This window comes from Heptranchias perlo, chromosome 5 (genome assembly GCF_035084215.1).
Source record: "Heptranchias perlo isolate sHepPer1 chromosome 5, sHepPer1.hap1, whole genome shotgun sequence".
NCBI classification, from domain to species: Eukaryota; Metazoa; Chordata; class Chondrichthyes; order Hexanchiformes; family Hexanchidae; genus Heptranchias; species Heptranchias perlo.
In genome coordinates this window covers 120057698-120077591 of record NC_090329.1, presented here as the reverse complement: position 1 = coordinate 120077591, position 19894 = coordinate 120057698, and the positions used below count along the sequence as shown (strand labels likewise).

The following is a 19894-nucleotide window of genomic DNA, read 5'->3' as shown; positions in this document are numbered from 1 at the left end:
ATAAAAATATGATTTAATTTTATTTAACAGAGTGGTTTAGTATACAGAATAGATCATTACAGTACATACAACACATTCCATCTTCACAATTCCACAGGTCTTAGCTATCGGTTTCACTGTTGTGCGGACTTGAGTGTGGAGGGGCAGGTTTAAATTTTCTCAATTTGACAAGGAAAGCTGTGGGTGGGAAAAAAAGATCAGCAGAATGAAAACACGATGAGAAAAAAATTATTTTTAGGGCTCAGTCAGATCTCTGATTGAGGTGTTACAGCTATGATGGAGCCTCAGTGTGTGACTACACTTCAAAAGTATTTTATTGGCTGTAAAGTGCTTTGGGACGGCCTGAAGTCATGAAAGACGCTATATAAATGCAAGTATTTCTTTCTCGGAGGCAAGAATGCTACCAACTGACTAGGGGAATAAATTCAGGATTACTCCTAGAAACATGAAGAAATGTTTTCATGCAAAATGTTTTTGAAATGCCAAACAGCAAGTAGTATTGAAGCTGAGCTTATCACAACATGTAAAAGAACATTAAATAAATACTTTGAGAAACATATTCAAGGGTTTGAGGATAGAGCAAGGAAATGCGACTGGAGCAGATGTGCCAATGCGATCTCCATATTGGGCCTAAGTTCAATCTCCAAACGACCGTCTCCTGTGCTAAATTTTTATGATCCCATGATAACTCAGTGTCTTAAGCAGAGTAGAGAAAATTGGAAAAAGGAAATAAAACACATGTATAAAAAGTTGTGCATGGTGCCAGTACAAATATGGATTCATTTTAAAGAGTACTGTGATATTAATAAAGGTATCCTAAGGCTTTCAGAATGGAGTGTGTAAAAATACGTGTCAAATGTTTCTGACATGGGTATTGCAGTATTTTTTGAGTCTCTAACATCTCAATACAGAGTGGCTCCGTTACACTCACCTACACCAAACAGAGGCGACATCAAGGTGAGAGTTTGTAAGAACAAAAGAAATATAAGTAAAAAAAGAAAATGAGCTGGACTCACCTGTGTGAGAAACTTGCTCGTGATGAGGTCTGGCAATATAAGGCACTGTACAAAAAGGTTTGGTCTCTTCCTCTTCACCTGCATTTAATGTAGAACATTTTTCAAACATTACACAAGTTTGCTTCACAGACTTTTCCTGAAGCATTAAACATACAATAGAACAGTTCCCTCTAATCCTTTTTTTAAAGAAAAGTTTTACTCCATTTTCTTCCCTCCTTCCCTGAAACTCTTAGAATTATACAGCACAGAATGAGACGATTCAGCCCATCGTGCGTGTGCCAGCTCTTTGAAAGATCTATCCACTCCCTTACTCTTTCCCCAAAAGCCTGAAATGTTTTCCTTTTCAAGTATACATCCAATTTTCACTTGCTGGGGAAACAGTTCCACAGTCAGCAGCATCAATCTGGTTCCTCACCCAAGTGGTCATTTTTCAGGTGTGAGCAGACTATTTGACTGTGGCGGACAACACAACCAAGCCCAATTTTACCCTCATCCAGTGCCTACACACATGCACTTTACAGCAGAATTCACAAGATAGCTAGCAGGAACTCTGATTTTTTTTTCTCTCTCCTTAGTCCAAGGATAATGAGCCCAATTACAGCGCTCCAATTTTGCCCAGCTAACATCAGCTAGCTTGGCATTGACCAGGAATTGAACCTAGGACCTTCTTATCTATATGGCTTTGTGCTACATCAGGTGTTGCCTTCCGGAATTTATTTTTTAAACAACAACAACTTGCATTTATGTAGCAACTTTAACTTAGTAAAACATCCGAAGGCGTTTCACAGGAGCGTTATCAAACAAAATTTGACACCGAGCCACATGAGGTATTAGGACAGGTGACCAAAAGCTTAGTCAAAGAGATAGGTTTCAAGGAGCAACTCAAAGGAGGAGAGGTAGAAAGGTGGAGAGGTTTAGGGAGGGAATTCCAGAGCTTAGGGCCTAGGCAGCTGAAGGCACGGCCGCCAGTGGTTGAGCAATTAAAATCGGGGATGCGCAAGAGACAAGAATTGGAGGAGCGCAGAGATCTCAGATGGTTGTAGGGCTGGAGGAGGTTACAGAGATAGGGAGGGGCGAGGCAATGGAGGGATTTGAAAACAAGGATGAGAATTTTAAAATCGAGACATTCCCGGATCGGGAGCCAATGTAGGTCAGCGAGCATAGAGGTGATGAGAGAATGGGACTTGGTATGCGAAGTGAAATTCCATTTGTTGCTTTACAGATGGAATTTAATTTTTGTGAATTAAATGGTTCTTGGGTTAGTGCACCATCCATTCCACCAATAAAATGTATTTGTACCTTGTGCACAGTAGTGACGCTTTGAATTCAACACCGTACCCAGCTCTGGGAGGACAGGAGGTGCAAGTCTTGTTAATTTGCATGGATTGGGCAGCAACTCAAATATCCTATTTTAATGTTTATGATGAAGGATGAAACAATCATGACTGTTTCCAGTTAAGATGTAAGTTTAAAAAAAAACTTGAAACAGAGTAAATACTCTACCTTCATCCTCTAGCTTGGCTGCAGCGCTTCCTTCCTCATCATCAACTTCATCGTTCCCGTTCCTTTGTGGTTCCACTCTGGGTGCCATGCTGCCGTCCTTCCGTACAGCTGGTTTAATGAGCCAGTCCCTGTGAATGACCTCAAGGATCTTCTCACATGAGAGGGATAACTGGGAGCAGCGTATCCCTTCCAACAGATCGATGACCTGGGTAACACTACAAGTAACATAGGTTAGCAGAAGAATCTGGGACCCTATTGAAATTTGTCACACTAGTACAACAACAACTTGCATTTATATAGTGCCTTTAACATAAAAAAAACCCAAAGAATTTTTGCATGGGGGTGGCCGAGGTGGGAGAAGATTTTAAAAAATGGATAAAAGGAATAAAGGAGCAGACAACGAGCCATGATGTGAGAGTCGGGAAAAGTGACCAATAATGGTCAAAGAGAAGGTGATGAGTGAAGCAAAGAGGTAGAAGGGGTTAAGTTGTGAGTTCCAGAGAATAATGGTTTAAAAGTAAACTGTGCCTTTCTTAAATAATTTCTTGACTCTCCCCAGCCTATCCATGTAAGTGTTATCAGTCTATGCTTGCTGTGAGCAGCAAGCAGTTAGGAAGGCAAATGGTATGTTGGTCTTCATTGCAAGAGGATTTGAGTATAGGAGCAAGGATGTCTTACTGCGGTTATACAGGGCCTTGGTGAGACCACACCTGGAGTATTGTGTGCAGTTTTGGTCTCCTTGCCTAAGAAAGGATATACTTGCCATAGAGGGAGTGCAGCGAAGGTTCACCAGACTGATTCCCGGGATGGCAGGACTGTCATATGAGGAGAGATTGGGTCGACTTGGCCTGTATTCACTCAAGTTTAGAAGAATGAGATGGGATCTCATTGAAACATATAAAATTCTGACACGGCTAGACAGAATGGATGCAGGGAGGATGTTTCCCCTGGCTGGGGGGTCCAGAACGAGGGGTCACAGTCTCAGGATACGGGGTAGGACATTTAGGACTGAGATGAGGAAAAATTTCTTCACTCAGAGGATGGTGAACCTGTGGAATTCTCTACCACAGAAGGCTGTGGAGGCCAAGTCACTGAATATATTTAAGAAGGAGCTAAATAGATTTCTAGACACAAAAGGCATCAAGGGGTATGGGGAGAGAGCGGGAATATGGTATTGAGATAGAGGATCAGCCATGATCATATTGAATGGCGGAGCAGGCTCGAAGGGCCGAATGGCCTACTCCTGCTCCTATTTTCTATGTTTCTATGTAGATCAGTGTTCCTAATGTTTCACCTAGGGCTACAATCCCAACAAATATCTTGCTTGAGGGCCACTCTCGGGAGTGATGCTAGAAGCCTCACTGTGGAGAGACAGAACATGGGTCTACACCTGTGATTTCCCACATGCCTCCTGATTTCAAAATGGGGACAGTTTCCAAGTGGAGACCAAAAGTTTCCCCACAGGATGAAAAAAATGATGGTGCCATCGAAATAGTTGTGTTTCAATAGACCCTTTCCAATGGCTCTCTGTTAGCTGCCTCCTGATAACATTCACTTGCCTTGTTTTGCTGCAGAGTAAGAAAGGTTGAATCCTAGCTGGATCAATATCCCACGGCCGGGCCTGCTGTGAATGGAGACACAGAAGCACATGGAGCAGCAAGCTTGCTGTGAGCCATAAGGGAAAGCCAGATGGGAGCAGGTGGTTTCCATCCCAGGGTTTTAAAGGAAGTAGGTGAGCACATTGCACATGCCCTAACTATAATCTTTCGAAGTTCTCTAGATTCAGGAACTGTCCCTCTAGATTGGAAAATTGCACATGTCACTCCGCTTTTTAAGAAAGGAGAGAGAGGGAAACCGGGGAATTATAGACCAGTTAGCCTAACATCTGTTGTGGGGAAAATGCTGGAGTCTATAATTAAGGATAGGGTGACTGAACACCTCGAGAATTTTCAGTTAATCAGAGAGAGCCAGCATGGATTTGTGAAAGGTAGGTCGTGCCTGACAAACCTGATTGAATTTTTTGAAGAGGTGACTAAAGTAGTGGACAGGGGAATGTCAATGGATGTTATTTATATGGACTTCCAGAAGGCATTTGATAAGGTCCCACATAAGAGACTGTTAGCTAAGATAGAAGCTCATGGAATCAAGGGAAAAGTACGGCCTTGGTTAGGAAGTTGGCTGAGCGAAAGGCGACAGAGAGTAGGGATAATGGGTAGGTACTCACATTGGCAGGATGTGACTAGTGGAGTCCCGCAGGGATCTGTCTTGGGGCCTCAATTATTCACAATATTTATTAACGACTTAGATGAAGGCATAGAAAGTCTCATTTCTAAGTTTGCCGATGACACAAAGATTGGTGGCATAACCATAACATAAAATTACAAAACGATATTGATAGATTAGGTGAATGGGCAAAACTGTGGCAAATGGAATTCAATGTAGACAAATGTGAGGTCATCCACTTTGGATCAAAAAAGGATAGAACAGGATACTTTCTAAATGGTAAAAAGTTAAAAACAGTGGATGTCCAAAGGGACTTAGGGGTTCAGGTACATAGATCATTGAAGTGTCATGAACAGGTGCAGAAAATAATCAAGAAGGCTAATGGAATGCTGGCCTTTATATCTAGAGGACTAGAGTACAAGGGGTCAGAAGTTATGCTGCAGCTATACAAAACCCTGGTTAGATCGCACCTGGAGTACTGTGAGCAGTTCTGGGCACAGCACCTTCGGAAGGACATATTGGCCTTGGAGGGAGTGCAGCGTAGGTTTCCTAGAATGATACCCGGACTTCAAGGGTTAAGTTACGAGGACAGATTACACAAACTGGGGTTGTATTCTCTAGAGTTTCGAAGGTTAAGGGGTGATCTGATTGAAGTTTATAAGATATTAAGGGGAACAGATAGGGTGGATAGAGAGAAACTATTTCCGCTGGTTGGGGATTTTAGGAGTGGGGGCACAGTCTAAAAATTAGAGCCTGACCTTTCAGGAGCGAGATTAGAAAACATTTCTACACACAAAGGGTGGTAGAAGTTTGGAACTCTCTTCCGCAAACGGCAATTGATACTAGCTCAATTGCTAAATTTAAATCTGAGATAGATAGCTTTTTGGCAACTAAAGGTATTAAGGGATATGGGCCAAAGGCAGGTATATGGAGTTAGATCAAAGATCAGCCATGATCTTATCAAATGGTGGAGCAGGCACGAGGGGCTGAATGGCTTACTCCTGTTCCTATGTTCCTATGACTACAAATGGCTATTGGGGCCATATTATGAGTATTACAAAACTACAGATAGATGCTTATAGCCTGCCGTTTCATACAATGCAATACCAGCAACCACTTGTTAGAATCCATGCTTGCTTGAAATTAGTGCTGTAAAAGAGAACACAGACTTGCATTTATTTAGCACCTTTCATGACCTCAGGACATCCCAAAGTGCTCTACAGCCAATTAAGTACTTTTGAAGTGTAGCCACTGATACAAGAATTGTAAACATTACCCTATTCCAAAAGGGCACTGTCAACGTCACTGATTCAAGGTCTGTCGAATGTTTAAATTAACACAAGGAGGAGTTGCCTGGCCCCCCACTAACTCCATGCCAATGCAGATGTGCTGTTCCGTGACTGGTGGCAGCAGATTAATTTACCAGGCTTGGTTTATCTGAAGTAGTATTAGTGCCGTGAATATTAGCATAAAGATAATTTAATAGGGACGGCAGAAATTAAATCTCACCCTGTACTTGCCTTCTACAAAATAGCTGCAGAGAGCTTTCATGGTCATGGAGCTTTATCGTTTTTTTTTCCTATGTGCGATGATTACTGCCATACAATGTTGAGAACAAACATTTGCCAGATTTCTTGTGCAGCAGTGTTAACAGTACATGTGGAAAGGTATTAAATTGACTGTGTAATCTGGGAACCAGGGAAGTGTTACTTAAAAGCCCCTTTGGTGTTAGCTGTGGCTCAGGGGGTAGCACTCTTGTCTCTGAGTCAGAAGGTTGTGGGTTCAAGTTCTACTCAGGAGACTTGAGCACATAATCTAGGCTGACGCTCTAGTGCGGTACTGAGGGAGTGCTGCACTGTTGGATGTGCCATCTTTTGGACGAGACGTTAAAGCGAGGCCCCGTCTGCCCTCTCAGATGGATGTCAAAGATCCCGTGGCACTATTTCGAAGAAGGGCAGGGGCGTTCGCCCCAGTGTCCTGGCCAATATTTATCCCTCAACCAACATCGCTAAAAACAGATTATCTGGTCATTATCACATTGCTGTTTATCACATGGCTGCCGCGTTTCCTACATTACAATAATGACTACGCTTCAAAATTGTTACATTGACTATAAAGTGCTTTGGGACATTCTGAGATTATAAAAGGCGCTATATAAATGCAAGTTCTTCCTTTCTTTACCATAACAATAACTGCGCTAAAATAGGCCAAACCCACTTTACACTTACTTTGCTAGATATACTGCACAGACTCCACCTTGTTTGAGGTGTGAGTAGACGACAGGCAAAGCAAGTTGTGGGCTTAGCATATCCAAAGCGATCTGGAAAGAATGCAAGAAGAAGGGGAAATTAATATAAAATGCATTTCAAATTCAATTCACCTGTGGAGTGGGCAGACACATGGAAGATGTGGGCAAGTGTGGGCAAGTGTGAGTTAATGTAGTTTGCAAAGAAAAAACAAGGAATGGGAGTACATACTCAATAGAAAGAGGCTAAAGGGGGATGAAGGAACAGGGAGATCTAAGGGTGCAAATATATATAATTTCCTGAAAGTGCGAGTGGAGGTGATAAAGCAATAAGAAAAGCCAACAGTATTTTGGCTTTTATTAAAAGCGGCATAGAGTACAGGTAATAAGAAATGTCTTTAAACCGTTGGTTAGGTCACAATTACAGTATTGTGTGCAGTTTTGGATGCCCCATTATAGAAAGGACATTTAAGCCAAAGAGCTTACAGTGTAGACTGACCACAGTAATGCCAGGGGTAGAAAACTATAGTTGTAAGGAGAGACTTGAGATACCAGAACCAGTTTTTTTTAATTCATTATTGGGATGTGGGCGTCGCTGGCGAGGTCGGCATTTATTGCCCATCCCTAATTGCCCTTGAGAAGGTGGTGGTGAGCCGCCTTCTCGAACCGCTGCAGTCCGTGTGGTGAAGGTTCTCCCACAGTGCTGTTAGGAAGGGAGTTCCAGGATTTTGACCCAGAGACGATGAAGGAACGGCGATATATTTCCACGTCAGGATGGTGTGTGACTTGAGGGGAACGTGTAGGTGGTGTTGCTCCCATGTGCCTGCTGCCCTTGTCCTTCTACCTGGTAGAGGTCGCGGGGTGGGAGGTGCTGTTCCTGCTGTGCATCTTGTAGATGGTACAGCCTGCAGCCACGACGCACCGGTGGTAAAGGGAGCGGAACGTGCAGGTGGTGTTATTCCCATCTGCCTGCTGCCCTTGTCCTTCTAGGTGGTAGAGGTCGTGGGTTTGGGAGGTGCTGTCGAAGAAGCCGTGGCGAGTTGCTGCAGTGCATCCTGTGGATGGTACACACTGCAGCCACAGCACGCCGGTGGTGAAGGGAGTGAATGTTTAGGGTGGTGGATGGGGTGCCAATCAAGCGGGCTGCTTTGGCCTGGATGGTGTCGAGCTTCTTGAGTGTTGTTGGAGCTGCACTCATCCAGGCAAGTGGAGAGTATTCCACCACACTCTTGACTTGTGCCTTGTAGATGGTGGAAAGGCTTTGGGGAGTCAGGAGGTGAGTCACTCGCCGCAGAATACCCAGCCTCTGACCTGCTCTTGAAGCCACAGTATTTATATGGCTGGTCCAGTTAAGTTTCTGGTCAATGGTGACCCCCAGAATGTTGATGGTGGGGGATTCGGTGATGAATGCTGTTGAATGTCAAGGGGAGGTGGTTAGACTCTCTCTTGTTGGAGATAGTCATTGCCTGGCACTTGTCTGGCACGAATGTTACTTGTCACTTATCAGCCCAAGCCTGGATGTTGTCCAGGTCTTGCTGCACATGGGCACGGACTGCTTCATTATCTGAGGGTTGCAATGGAACTGAACACTGTGCAATCATCTGCAAACATCCCCATTTCTGACCTTATATTGGAGGGAAGGTCATTGATGAAGCAGCTGAAGATGGTTGGGCCTAGGACACTGCCCTGAGGATTTCCTGCAGCAATGTCCTGGGGATGAGATGATTGGCCTCCAACAACCACTACCATCTTCCTTTGTGCTAGGTATGACTCCAGCCAATGGAGGAGAGAAGGTTGAGGAGATTTAATGTTAAAATTATGAAGGATTTTAATAGCATGAACAGGGACAGATTGACTCCTCAATCAGAGGAAATAATGACAAGGAGGGTCATCAATTTAAAATAGTAAGAGAGTAAGGAGAGATATTAGGAGAAATTCCTTTATGCAGAGGGTTGTTGGAACATGGAATGTTTTGCCACCTCCTGGGAGTGGGTTGGTCGCCCGCCCTTCGTACCGCCCCAGTGAAAACCGGAAATGGGCAGGTTGGGGGCGGGTCTGAAATGGTGGCAACTTTCAATGCCCCCCGCCCCCAACCCACCCATTTTTAAATTTGAAAATTTCAGAAATTTAATACAAAATTTAGATTAAAGGTGAAAAAAGATAAATGGATGCACAAAAGTTCCTGAAGTGTAATGGCAAATCCTTAACATTGCTCATCCTAGTCTAAACTGCACAGAGAAAGAGTAGCCGCAATTATAAAAAAAAAACTCTTCAATTATTCCCCCTCCACTTACTCACTCTTGCTGGGGTAAAGTTTCACGGGCTTCAGCCACCCGCCAGTACCTCATCCAAGTGGTGATTCTTCATGTCTGAGCCTAGACCATAAATGTCAACAGGCCATTAAGAACACCGTAACCAAGCCTGAGGCTGTCCTCACTCGATGTCTAGATAGACACACTTTCCAGTAAGCCACTGGACAGTAGTCAGGAATGGTTGACATTTTTCTCTTCCCCAGCCAAGGAAAGTCAAAAGATGTACTCTTACTGCTGTCCCAACTGAGATCAGTTAACTCAGCACAGACTGCGAATCGAACCTGGAACCTTCCTGGCTCAGTACCATACCAGGCAGGGCACTTACCAACTAAGCCATTGGGTATATCTTTAAAGAGATGCGATCCTTTAAGGTACACAGTTTTAAAGTAAGTTTTAATCTTATTTTTAAGGTTGCAATATGCTATTTTACTGTTACAGTGGAAAGTAAGTACAGTGTTACTGTTAAAAATTATACGGGTTCCTTGGCTTTATTAATAGAGGCATAGAATACAAAAGCAAGGAAGTTATGCTAAACCTTTATAAAACACTGGTTAGGCCTCAGCTGGAGTATTGTGTTCAATACTGAGCACCACACGTTAGGAAGGATGTCAAGGCCTTGGAGAGGGCGCAGAAGAGATTTACTAGAATGGTAGCAGGGATGAGGGACTTCAGTTATGTGGAGAGACTGGAGAAGCTGGGGTTGTTCTCCTTAGAACAGAAAAGGTTAAGGAGAGATTTGATAGAGGTGTTCAAAATTATGAACGGTTTTGACAGAGTAAATAAGGAGAAACTGTTTCCAGTGGCAGAAGGGTCAGTAACCAGAGGACACAGATTTAAGGTGATTGTCAAAAGAGCCAGAGGCGACCTGAGGAAACATTTTCTTACGCAGCGAGTTGTAATGATCTGCCAGAAAGGGTGGCGGAAACAAACTCAATAGTAACTTTCAAAAGGGAATTGGCTAAATACTGAGGGAAAACATTTGCAGGGCTACGGGGAAAGAGCAGGGGAGTGGGAGTAATTGGATAGCTCTTTCAGGGAGCCAGCACGGGCACGATGGACCGAATAGCCTCCTCCTGTGCTGTACCTACTATGATACCATGAAGAGGTGATATGACTTATTAGTTATAATAGCTAACTGTATGGTTATCATCTTCAAGTTTTATGATGTGATGTGTTGACATGACTGCACGTTGTTGAAGTGAATACTTATCTATAAACCTGCTCTACATTCACTTTTTCAAATACAATTGTTTTTTAGTGTTCATATTTACAGGGCTATTAATGTGGAGTCTACAGCCTGATCATTTTATGTTGAAAACTGAAGCAGTGACTCATGATGCTATAGGCCAAGAGGATACCCGAGATAAGGAGGAAGAAATACCAGTGCAAGTTCTGAGGTTCAGTTCAAATAGTCAAATTTGAATCTGAACTTTGGTTTAACTTTTTGAACCTCAGAGGATAAGGAACCTAAAGTTTTCAAATTTGATCATCTAAATTGACCAGGTCCTAAAATCTCATTGTCTGTGTCATCTAAAACAAGACAGCACATTGAATCATAGAATTATACAGCACAGAAAGAGGCAATTCGTCCCATCGTGCCTGTGCCAGCTCTCTTAAAGAGCTACCAATTAGTCCCACTCCCCTGCTGTTTCCCCAATGGTGAATCCATTTTGGGCTGCTCTTGTGGAATTAGTGATGAGTGAAGTCAATCTGATTGGAATTATGTACGAATGTGCTTGTTGGAATGTTTGCATTTTTGGTTCCATTTTAAAATGTTTTCTCTTTCTCTTTTAAGCCCATGACATAATTCCTCAGTACACTACTCACAGGCCTCTGCTGATACTGCTCTGCAGCAAACTGCTGTGCATCGCAATTCAGCTGGTCTGTGTGAGACGCACCAAACCTTCACTCGGCACTGTCTCCTGACAGCACAGCTGAGACTGGGAACTCACTCCATGGGGACATACAGCTGTGAGCCCATGTCCTGCCTTGCTACGTGTTGAAGCACCAAACCAATGCAACAATGAGCCAAAGCAATGTGCTGGGAAAGTTGGGAGTCTTAAGTTCTGGATGCTTTCAAATACAAAAAAAATTGGAATTTTAAATTGCAATATGCTATTTTACCATTCCAGTGAAAATATGATTATTTTTTAAGTATTACTATTAAAAAGCAGAAATAGAGCTGATCTGTAGATATAACTTACTATTAATAATAGTTAATTCTACAGTTATTGTCTTCAGATTTTATGATGTGATGAGTTGACATGATTGATCAATACTTAGCTAAAAGTCGCCAATTAAAAAAATAACATTAGTTTAAAACCAGTTTCTTTGATTCTGTTTAAAATTTAAATTTGTTGCATCTATGAATCCTGGCAGGCAGTCTTGGATTTGTGCAACTTGGAACGAAGGCAGGGCAAAGGGTTGCATTCAGATCCACAACATGTTGGGTGGAGTAATGGTAAAAGCAATGGGTTACTTACAGCATCGAACATCTTTCCCTGGATATCGTCAGCGGCAGTCACAATATCTTTAATAATAAAGTCAACGTTGTTGGGCCACTCTTTCTCACGGGCCACTTCCCAGGCATTCCGCCAGCGCTGGTAATTCCTTTTAGCATTGCAGTGGTGATCCTGTCTTACCTCAAAACTATACACTTTCCCAGAAGATCCAACTGTGGGGGGGGGGGGGAGGGGGGAGGGAAGGAAACAAACATGTGAACCCCCTGAGATATCTGTGCTCCTCCAATTCTGGCCTCTTGCGCATCCCTGATTTTCATCGCTCCACCATTGGCGGCCGTGCCTTCAGCTGCGTAGGCACTAAGCTCTAGAATTCCCTCCCTAAATCTCTCCACCTCTCTCTGTTCTCCTTTAAGACACTCCTTCAAACCTACCTCTTTGACCAAGCTTTTGGTCACCTATCCTAATATCTCCTTACGTGGCTTAGTGTAAAATTTTGTTTAATAACGCTCCTGTGAAGCGCCTTGGTATGTTTTACTACTTTAAAGGCGCTATATAAATGCGGGTTGTCGTTGTTGAAAATACATACCCTTAATCGATTAATTTTCTTCACAAGTGTCCACTCCCCTCGGTGATGGTGCTGACTCATACTGGAATATGGTTTGAAGCAGATTGGCGGCTCTCTGGTACCTCTCCCGATTGGCCATCCTTCACGTGTGAGCCCAAACAGTGTCGGCAGGTGATTTGACCACCATCATGTAATGTTTTGCAGGGTCACCGGAAGACGGCTAAAAATGGGAATCCTGGCTGATATTTTTCTCCGGCCTCACCTCAGGGTACTGAGGCAAATTGCCTTATCCCACCGGCTGCCCCAGCTCACTCAGCACAGAGAGCTATCCAGGCCTGGTTACTAAGACTTAGTGCCACACCAGCTGCAGTATCGTCTTGCTAAGCTATCAGAGAACGTGCAAACACTTTGATGAGCAAAGAGAAAAGTGCGATTTTAAAAGTTATCTCTTTTCCTGGAAGTCTATACACACAATCAAAAATCATTATTTTTATTTATTTTTAAATATATTTTCTTTTGAATTTCTGTGTTTCCCAATGAACAATAACCAATGTCGAGCTGTATAAAACCAATTGCTGAGTTCCTGTACAAGAAAGTGTTACACCTCACATCTCACAGGGAACTCAAAGTGCTCCAACGTTCAATGAATTACTTTGAAGTACAGTAACTGTTGATACACAGGCAAACGGAAGCTTTGCATCGGCTGTCAGCTTGGACAAAGAAAAAGAATTAATCAAAATCATGTTCAGTTGTTGTAAAATTTGTCTTTTTTTTTGTGAATTTGAGTTTATCAAAGTTGGAAATGGATCAGAAGTTATTTTTCCAGCCTGACGTTGAAGTATCTTTATTTTCTCATAACTCCAAGGTGAGGGATGTTAGTGCTTGGGAATGGAATTCTTTTCATTATGGGCATTCAATGTCAGTATCAAGACAGGTCAAGTATAGCACAGACAGATGCAGAGTAAAGCTCCCTCTACTGTGCCCCAGTAATGTGCCTCAGCCCCAACATCAAAAAGACCATCACTACTGCATCAGTGTGTCATTTTTCTTTCTCCCATACAAGTCAGAAGGATGTGGGTTCAAGTCCCACTCCAGAGACTTGATCACATGAAATAGGCTGACACCTCAGTGCAGTACTGAGGGAGTGCTGCACTATCGGAAGTGCCGTCTTCCAGGTGAGATGTTAAACCGAGGTCCCATCTGCCCTCTTAGGTGGACGTAAAAGATCCCATGGCATTATTTGAAGAAAAGCTGGGAAGATCTCCTGGTGTCCTGGCCAATATTTATCCCTCAACCAACATCAATAAGAAACAGATTATCTGCTCATTATCTCATTGCTGTTTGTGGGATCTTGCTGTGCGCAGATTGGATGCTGCGTTTCCTACAACAGTGACTACACTTCAAAACTACATCATTGGCGGTAAAGTGCTTTGGGACCCGTACGATCATGAAAAGAGCTATATAAATGCAAGTTATTTCTTTACATCTCTCTGTTTTTCTAAGAGTTTTACCATTTAAGTATAAATGTCCTCCTTATTCTTCCTTCCAAGATGTATTACCTCACATTTCTCTGCATTAATTTTCTTTGACATCTATCCACCCAATCTACTAAGCTGTCTTTCAACATAATTAGTGTAAGTTTATGGAGAAATAGTTTGTAGTGGTTTAGTAAAAGTTTTTACAGCCAGTCTAGCGTTATCATTAAGAATTCTGTAAAGCATTCAGCGAGCACGTGAAATTTCATATTATATCCACTTTTATCCATATAATAGCAGTCAGTGAACTTGCAAAGCAATTCACTGTGTGACGTGCTTTGAGACATTTCAACAACATAATAAAACGTTATATAAATGAGAGGATTTCTTCATTTCATTTGAACTGCAGAAGCAATTAGCTGTACAATTACAAACTTTATCCTCCCAAACTTGAGTTGTGTCTGAAGAGAGCATATGAGTTACAAAACACTACAGCAAAGGTATTGGTGACTACAAACCTATCACTGGTGGTGAGAGCAAGCTGAGGTGGTGAATTAAAAGCATAATATTAAGCATCTTGGCTTAAGTGTGATTTTCACTCCTTTAATACATTAAATAAGCCCAGTGCCAACAATGCAATGTATATTTTATTCGAGCATCCTAATATATCGTTTTTGGCAGCACAGATATGTACAGGGTATTCAACGTCATTCAGCTTCTATAAGGGCCCCGATAATACAAATTACCTGTTCGAGACAGAAACAGTGTCATCGCTCCAGACCCTGAACCGGACTCTAAAACACAGTCCCCACTACTAACATCCATCATCATCAACATGGTGCTAATGTCCTGAAAGAAGCAGAAGGGAAAAAAAGATAGAGAATGATTGAGGAATATTGACATTTTCAAGCTGAATTGGGGGAGGGAACACATCTCCCAGAGAGGAGGACGAAGAAATTATTAAAACGAATAACCGTATCTCCCGTGGTGTTTCTCACTATAAGTTGGGGTCATTATTACAGGGGTGTTACACCACGTCACTCACACCATATTATTCTGCTGCTAAGGTGTAACTTTTTAAGCTGTTCTGTCCTTTTAGGCCACAAAGTCTCATCCCCGTAAGTAAGCACAGCTTGAGATCAATCAGTGTTTATTTGCTATTTAGGGAAGGGATTTTGGGAGATTGGAAGGCACTTGTAAATTTCCAGTATTGGGTCTGAAAAAAACAGCTCAAAGTGACTGTCTTTCTTTCTCCCTTTTATAACACTTGAAATTACAAAGTGTGACATGTTCAAAATAATTATGTAGATAAATGTAGTTCGATATTCAACATAAACTGAATCAAAGGCACTTCCTTTCCCCCTCAATTTATTTCTTTATAAGAATAATTAATTAGTTGATCTCCTGTGGCTGTTTCGCTCGCCCTTACGGTTAAGTACCTTTTGTTCTGTCTGCTTTCTTCTGTCCACCTCCCTCTGTATACCTCACACTCACTATTCCTATCACTATAGGCCTCATTCACACTCTCCCCTTCTCTGTCTGTGTCCCTTTATTCTGTATGTCTCTCATTCTATTTTTCAGACTCACAAAATAGGTTAGCTGCTTGTGCTTAATTTAATTCCCTTTAACAAAGCTTATTTTTATACAGGATACTAAAAGTTTCATTCTTTTATAAAAAGACTCTCACTATAATAATTCCTGATGGTACAAAAAAAAGTACTTTATTATAAAAAATATTAATGTAAAACTCCATGAAAAGGACAGGAGAGTATATATGTTTTTATTTACAAATGTTTATGAATCGGGAGCTTTTTGATGCTAATCTCATCTATAATAAAATGGAATGCAATAAAATTTATCATAGCAGTACTGTTGAATTTTTTACTTGCTAGTTTTATCTTGATGGGTTCAGTGTGCATATATTACAACCATACTGTTTTGCCCATTTGGCAACTGAATAAATTGAGACTAGGCTAACTTGACACCTTTTCTTTAAAATTATCTGTTAACTAAATTTTTTTGTCTACTTGCTTTCTTCAAATCCCTATTCTGCGTTATTCTTTTTCCACATGGCTTTTTCTATATTTATTTTATTTTACTGGCATAATGTAACACCTTAAAATAGACGAGAGCTGGGATTCATGACTCACTACATAAAGTTACTTATTATTTATTTCTGTCAATATTGTTCTTTGGAACTGCTGACTTGATTTCAGTATTTTTTTTCTTCTCTATCTGATTTTGTCTTTGAATTTGTTTTTTTTTCCAAAGCCTGTGATAAGAATCTCACGGCTGAGACTGTTTTCTGCCCTTTCTCTGTACCCTGCAGCTCTTCGCTGAGAGAATTGTTACTGATCCACTCATTGATTGCATTTATTCCGACCCGTAAACCTGAACTGCTGCTGGGCTTCTGGCAGATGTGGCGCTCCCTTTCTCTTGAACAATCAGATATAACATAAAGCCCGAGGTTCCCTCTCGCCCCAGTCAGGAGGAGCTGTCAATCACTAACATCTCTTTCTTTGAGTGGGTGTTGCACTGTGGGAGGTGCCACCTTTCGGATGAAACGTTAAACTGAGGCCCTGATTGCTCTCTCCGGTGGACATAAAAGATTGCCATGGCACTATTTTGAAGAACAGCAGGGGAGATCTCCCGTGTCCTGGCCAATATTTATCCCTCAACCAACATCACTAGAAAACAGATTATCTGGTCATTATCACATTGCTGTTTGAGGGACCTTGTTGTGCGCAAAATTGGCTGCTGCGTTTCCGACATTACAACAGTAACCACTTTGGCTGCAAAGCGCTTTGGGATGTCCTGAAGTCATGAAAGGCATTATATAAATGAAAGTCTTTCTTTCTTTTAGGTAATAGTACTGATCTCAACTCAGTTCCTCATTCCCTGAAGGGCTGGAAGAAAGTGGTGAAGCCTGGGATTATGGGCCCACTGCGAGGCTACTGCAAATGCATCATGGCTTGGTTATCTGCCAATGTGCACACTTACTTCACGCCTGAAGCAATCGGGAGGATTGCTTCAGGTGTGCTAGGATGTACAGTAAAGGCCAGGTCCAATGCTACCTGCTAGTGGGGGAGAGATGTGTACAGCATCCAGTTTATTGATGATATTGGGCAACAAATGGAAGAGGAGAAAGTTATTGGAGCAATTAGATGATAGGATGGGTCACCATTATGGGTAAATTTGACATGTTTAAAATTGCAAATTAATGAATTTTTTAATGTGTTTATTAGGCAAGAAATATTATTTTTAGCGGTAAATAATGGGCTGGGTGAGGAACGGTTTATTTTTTTTTATTCGTTCATGGGATGTGGGCGTCACTGGCAAAGCCAGCATTTATTGCCCATCCCTAATTGCCCTTCAGAAGGTGGTGGTGAGCCGCCTTCTTGAACCGCTGCAGTCCGTGTGGTGAAGGTTCTCTCACAGTGCTGTTAGGAAGGGAGTTCCAGGATTTTGACCCAGCGACGATGAAGGAATGGCGATATATTTCCAAGTCAGGATGGTGTGTGACTTGGAGGGGAACGTGCAGGTGGTGTTGTTCCCATGTGCTTTCTGCCCTTATCCTTCTTGGTGGTAGAGGTTGCGGGTTTGGGAAGTGTTGTCGAAAGAGCCGTGGCAAGTTGCTGCAGTGCATCTTGTGGATGGTACACACTGCAGCCACTGTGCGCCGGTGGTGAAGGGAGTGAATGTTTAGGGTGGTGGATGGGGTGCCAATCAAGCGGGCTGCTTTGTCCTGGATGGTGTCAAGCTTCTTGAGTGTTGTTGGAGCTGCACTCATCCAGGCAAGTGGAGAGTATTCCATCACACTCCTGGCTTGTGCCTTATAGATAGCGGAAAGGCTTTGGGGAGTCAGGAGGTGAGTCACTCGCCGCAAAATACCCAGCCTCTGACCTGCTCTTCTAGCCGCAGTATTTATGTGGCTGGTCCAGTTAAGTTTAGGTGGATGTAAGTTGGATAATTTGTTTTGCTGTAATGGAGAAAATGTTTGAGGGATTAAAGATTTTGTGCAATACGTTGGTGAATAACAAAAATAGAGAATAACCAATTAGAAAAGAGAACACCTAGATTAACCAATAAAGAAGAAAATTAATGGACATTCCCGACAGACAATACAGCCACAATGTTCACCACAGACACAAACTAATTAAATATAAAAACAGAAAACACAGGAAATACACAACAGATCCACTGGCATCTAAAAAGTGAAGTGGCAGGTTAACGTTTCGGATGTAGACCCTTTGTCAGATCAGAGCTCGGCCAGAAACATTAACCTGTCTTTTCACATTTCAAATGTTGATGATCTGCTGTGTATTTTCAGTATTTTCATCAGGCACTGCCTTCGAAGAGGTGCGGAGATAGACTACTAGGGGGGAGGGGGTTAGTTCTGTTAGTTCTCAAATTTGAAAAGTTTAAATTGGTAATTTACGTTAAAGTGACATGATTTTTTTATTATTCAGTGAAATATATTTTAAAATTAAATCCTTAAAGATGAATGGCCAAGATTTTTTTTTAAATCTCCATACTTTTGGATAAGAAATGGCTGGTCCTCGCTTCATCAGCAGCACAAATTCCTCCAAGGACGGTCTCCTTATGACAAACTGGAAGCCAATGGAAGTCCTGAACACCTGGCCCGGGAGCTTTCCCAGGATCTCCTGGTGGGCGACCATCCCCCACTTACAGTTCAATTTCCCACCCTTCACCAAATTGAACATCTTTTGAAATTCCAAGTTGCGCCTCCTGCGAAACTCCACCAGGACCACGTCCCCCGTTTTAAAAGGCACTTCTTTGGCTGCGGAGTGAAGTTGGGAAGTTGGCTCCTCCTGGCCATGGACCACCTCCTCCTCCTCCTCCTGGGGGAGATGCGAGCCGCTCCCAGCAGTTGCCTGCGATCCTGAGGGCGCAGTTGACACTGATGCTGGTTTGTAACATCTGGGAACATTGTTTCCATCCAGTTCCTGATTCACCTTCTGCTCCTGCAGCTCCTCCACCACCTCCCGGGACAACATCCCGTGGGGGATCAGGCTGCTGACCCGTTCCAGCGGAGACAGGGAGCGTCTGCGGGGGAGCAGACCGCGTCCGCCCGGCCAGGAGGAAGACCGCGACCAGCCCGGATAACTCTGCCCGACTCCGACCTCCCGTCCCGGATCCGGATCCGGATCGGATGCATCTCTCTCGCCTTCATCGCGATCTCCTGGGCCGGGAGGGGTGGACCCGACTGACTGCAGCCGCCGCCTGCCGAAGGCGAGCGCTGCACCGGGGCTTTGAGAGAGGAGCCAAGGGTTGCAGCCTTTGCCCGGTGACCGCGACCGCGGCCCATCCCATCTCGGGTTGCAGCACCTGGCTGCTTTGCGGATCACCTGCAGAGGACAAGGAGGCCGCAGGAGAAAGAGCATCTTCCACCCCCTCCAGCAGCACGGATCACCACCGGTTTCTTCTCCGGGTGAAATCCAGTTGGGTTTCTATTAAATTGCATCCGAGACCCTGCACTTTGCCTGCTGAAATCCGGAACGCGGCCGCTTTGCATTGCAGGCTGGTGTCAGCAGGAAGCAGCAGCTCCAAGGCTCCTCCTCAGTACAAGGACATCATAAAAAGGCGACGAGGGGGGGGGTTCCCTATAGGGAGACACGTGGAGCTCAGGGCATCCAGAGTGTGTCTATGGGGTGGGGGAAATGAGGGCCCCCTTCCCTTCCCTCCACAGATTCACTCATCTGTGTCATGTTCCAGCTTTGTTTGGATTTTTAAAAATGTGACTTATTTTGAGCCACGGGATTCTTAATGTCAGCTTGGCTCTGTCGGTGGTGTTCTCACTTCGGGCTCAGAAGGTTGTGTGTTCAAGCCCAATTTGGATATATACTTGAAAATGGTTATTTTTTTTTTACACAGGGCTGTGGGGAAAGAGCTGGGGAGTGGGACTAGCACTCGAAGAGCTGGCACGGACACAATGGGCCGAATGGCCTCCTGCGCTGTATCATTTTTTGAACTCCAAGACTTGAGCACTTAATCCAAGGCAGATACTTCAGTGTAGAATTGGGAGCACCCTGTACTGTCAGAGGTGATGTATTTCAGCTGTGATGTGCCTGA

General features: G+C 43.2%; 1 protein-coding gene across 1 annotated transcript; it reads right to left on the bottom strand.

Annotated features, from left to right (window-relative positions):
- Nucleotide 1: 1 nt before the first annotated feature.
- trmt61b (tRNA methyltransferase 61B) lies at nt 2–19383 on the bottom strand. Its single transcript, XM_067985132.1, has 7 exons — nt 18337–19383; nt 14548–14650; nt 11783–11973; nt 6971–7062; nt 2520–2734; nt 1017–1094; nt 2–177 (listed from the first exon to the last, which is right to left on the bottom strand). The coding sequence occupies exons 1-7, from the start codon at nt 19204–19206 to the stop codon at nt 101–103; spliced, it is 1626 nt and encodes a 541-aa protein (XP_067841233.1). The 5' UTR covers nt 19207–19383; the 3' UTR covers nt 2–100.
- Nucleotides 19384–19894: the final 511 nt, after the last annotated feature.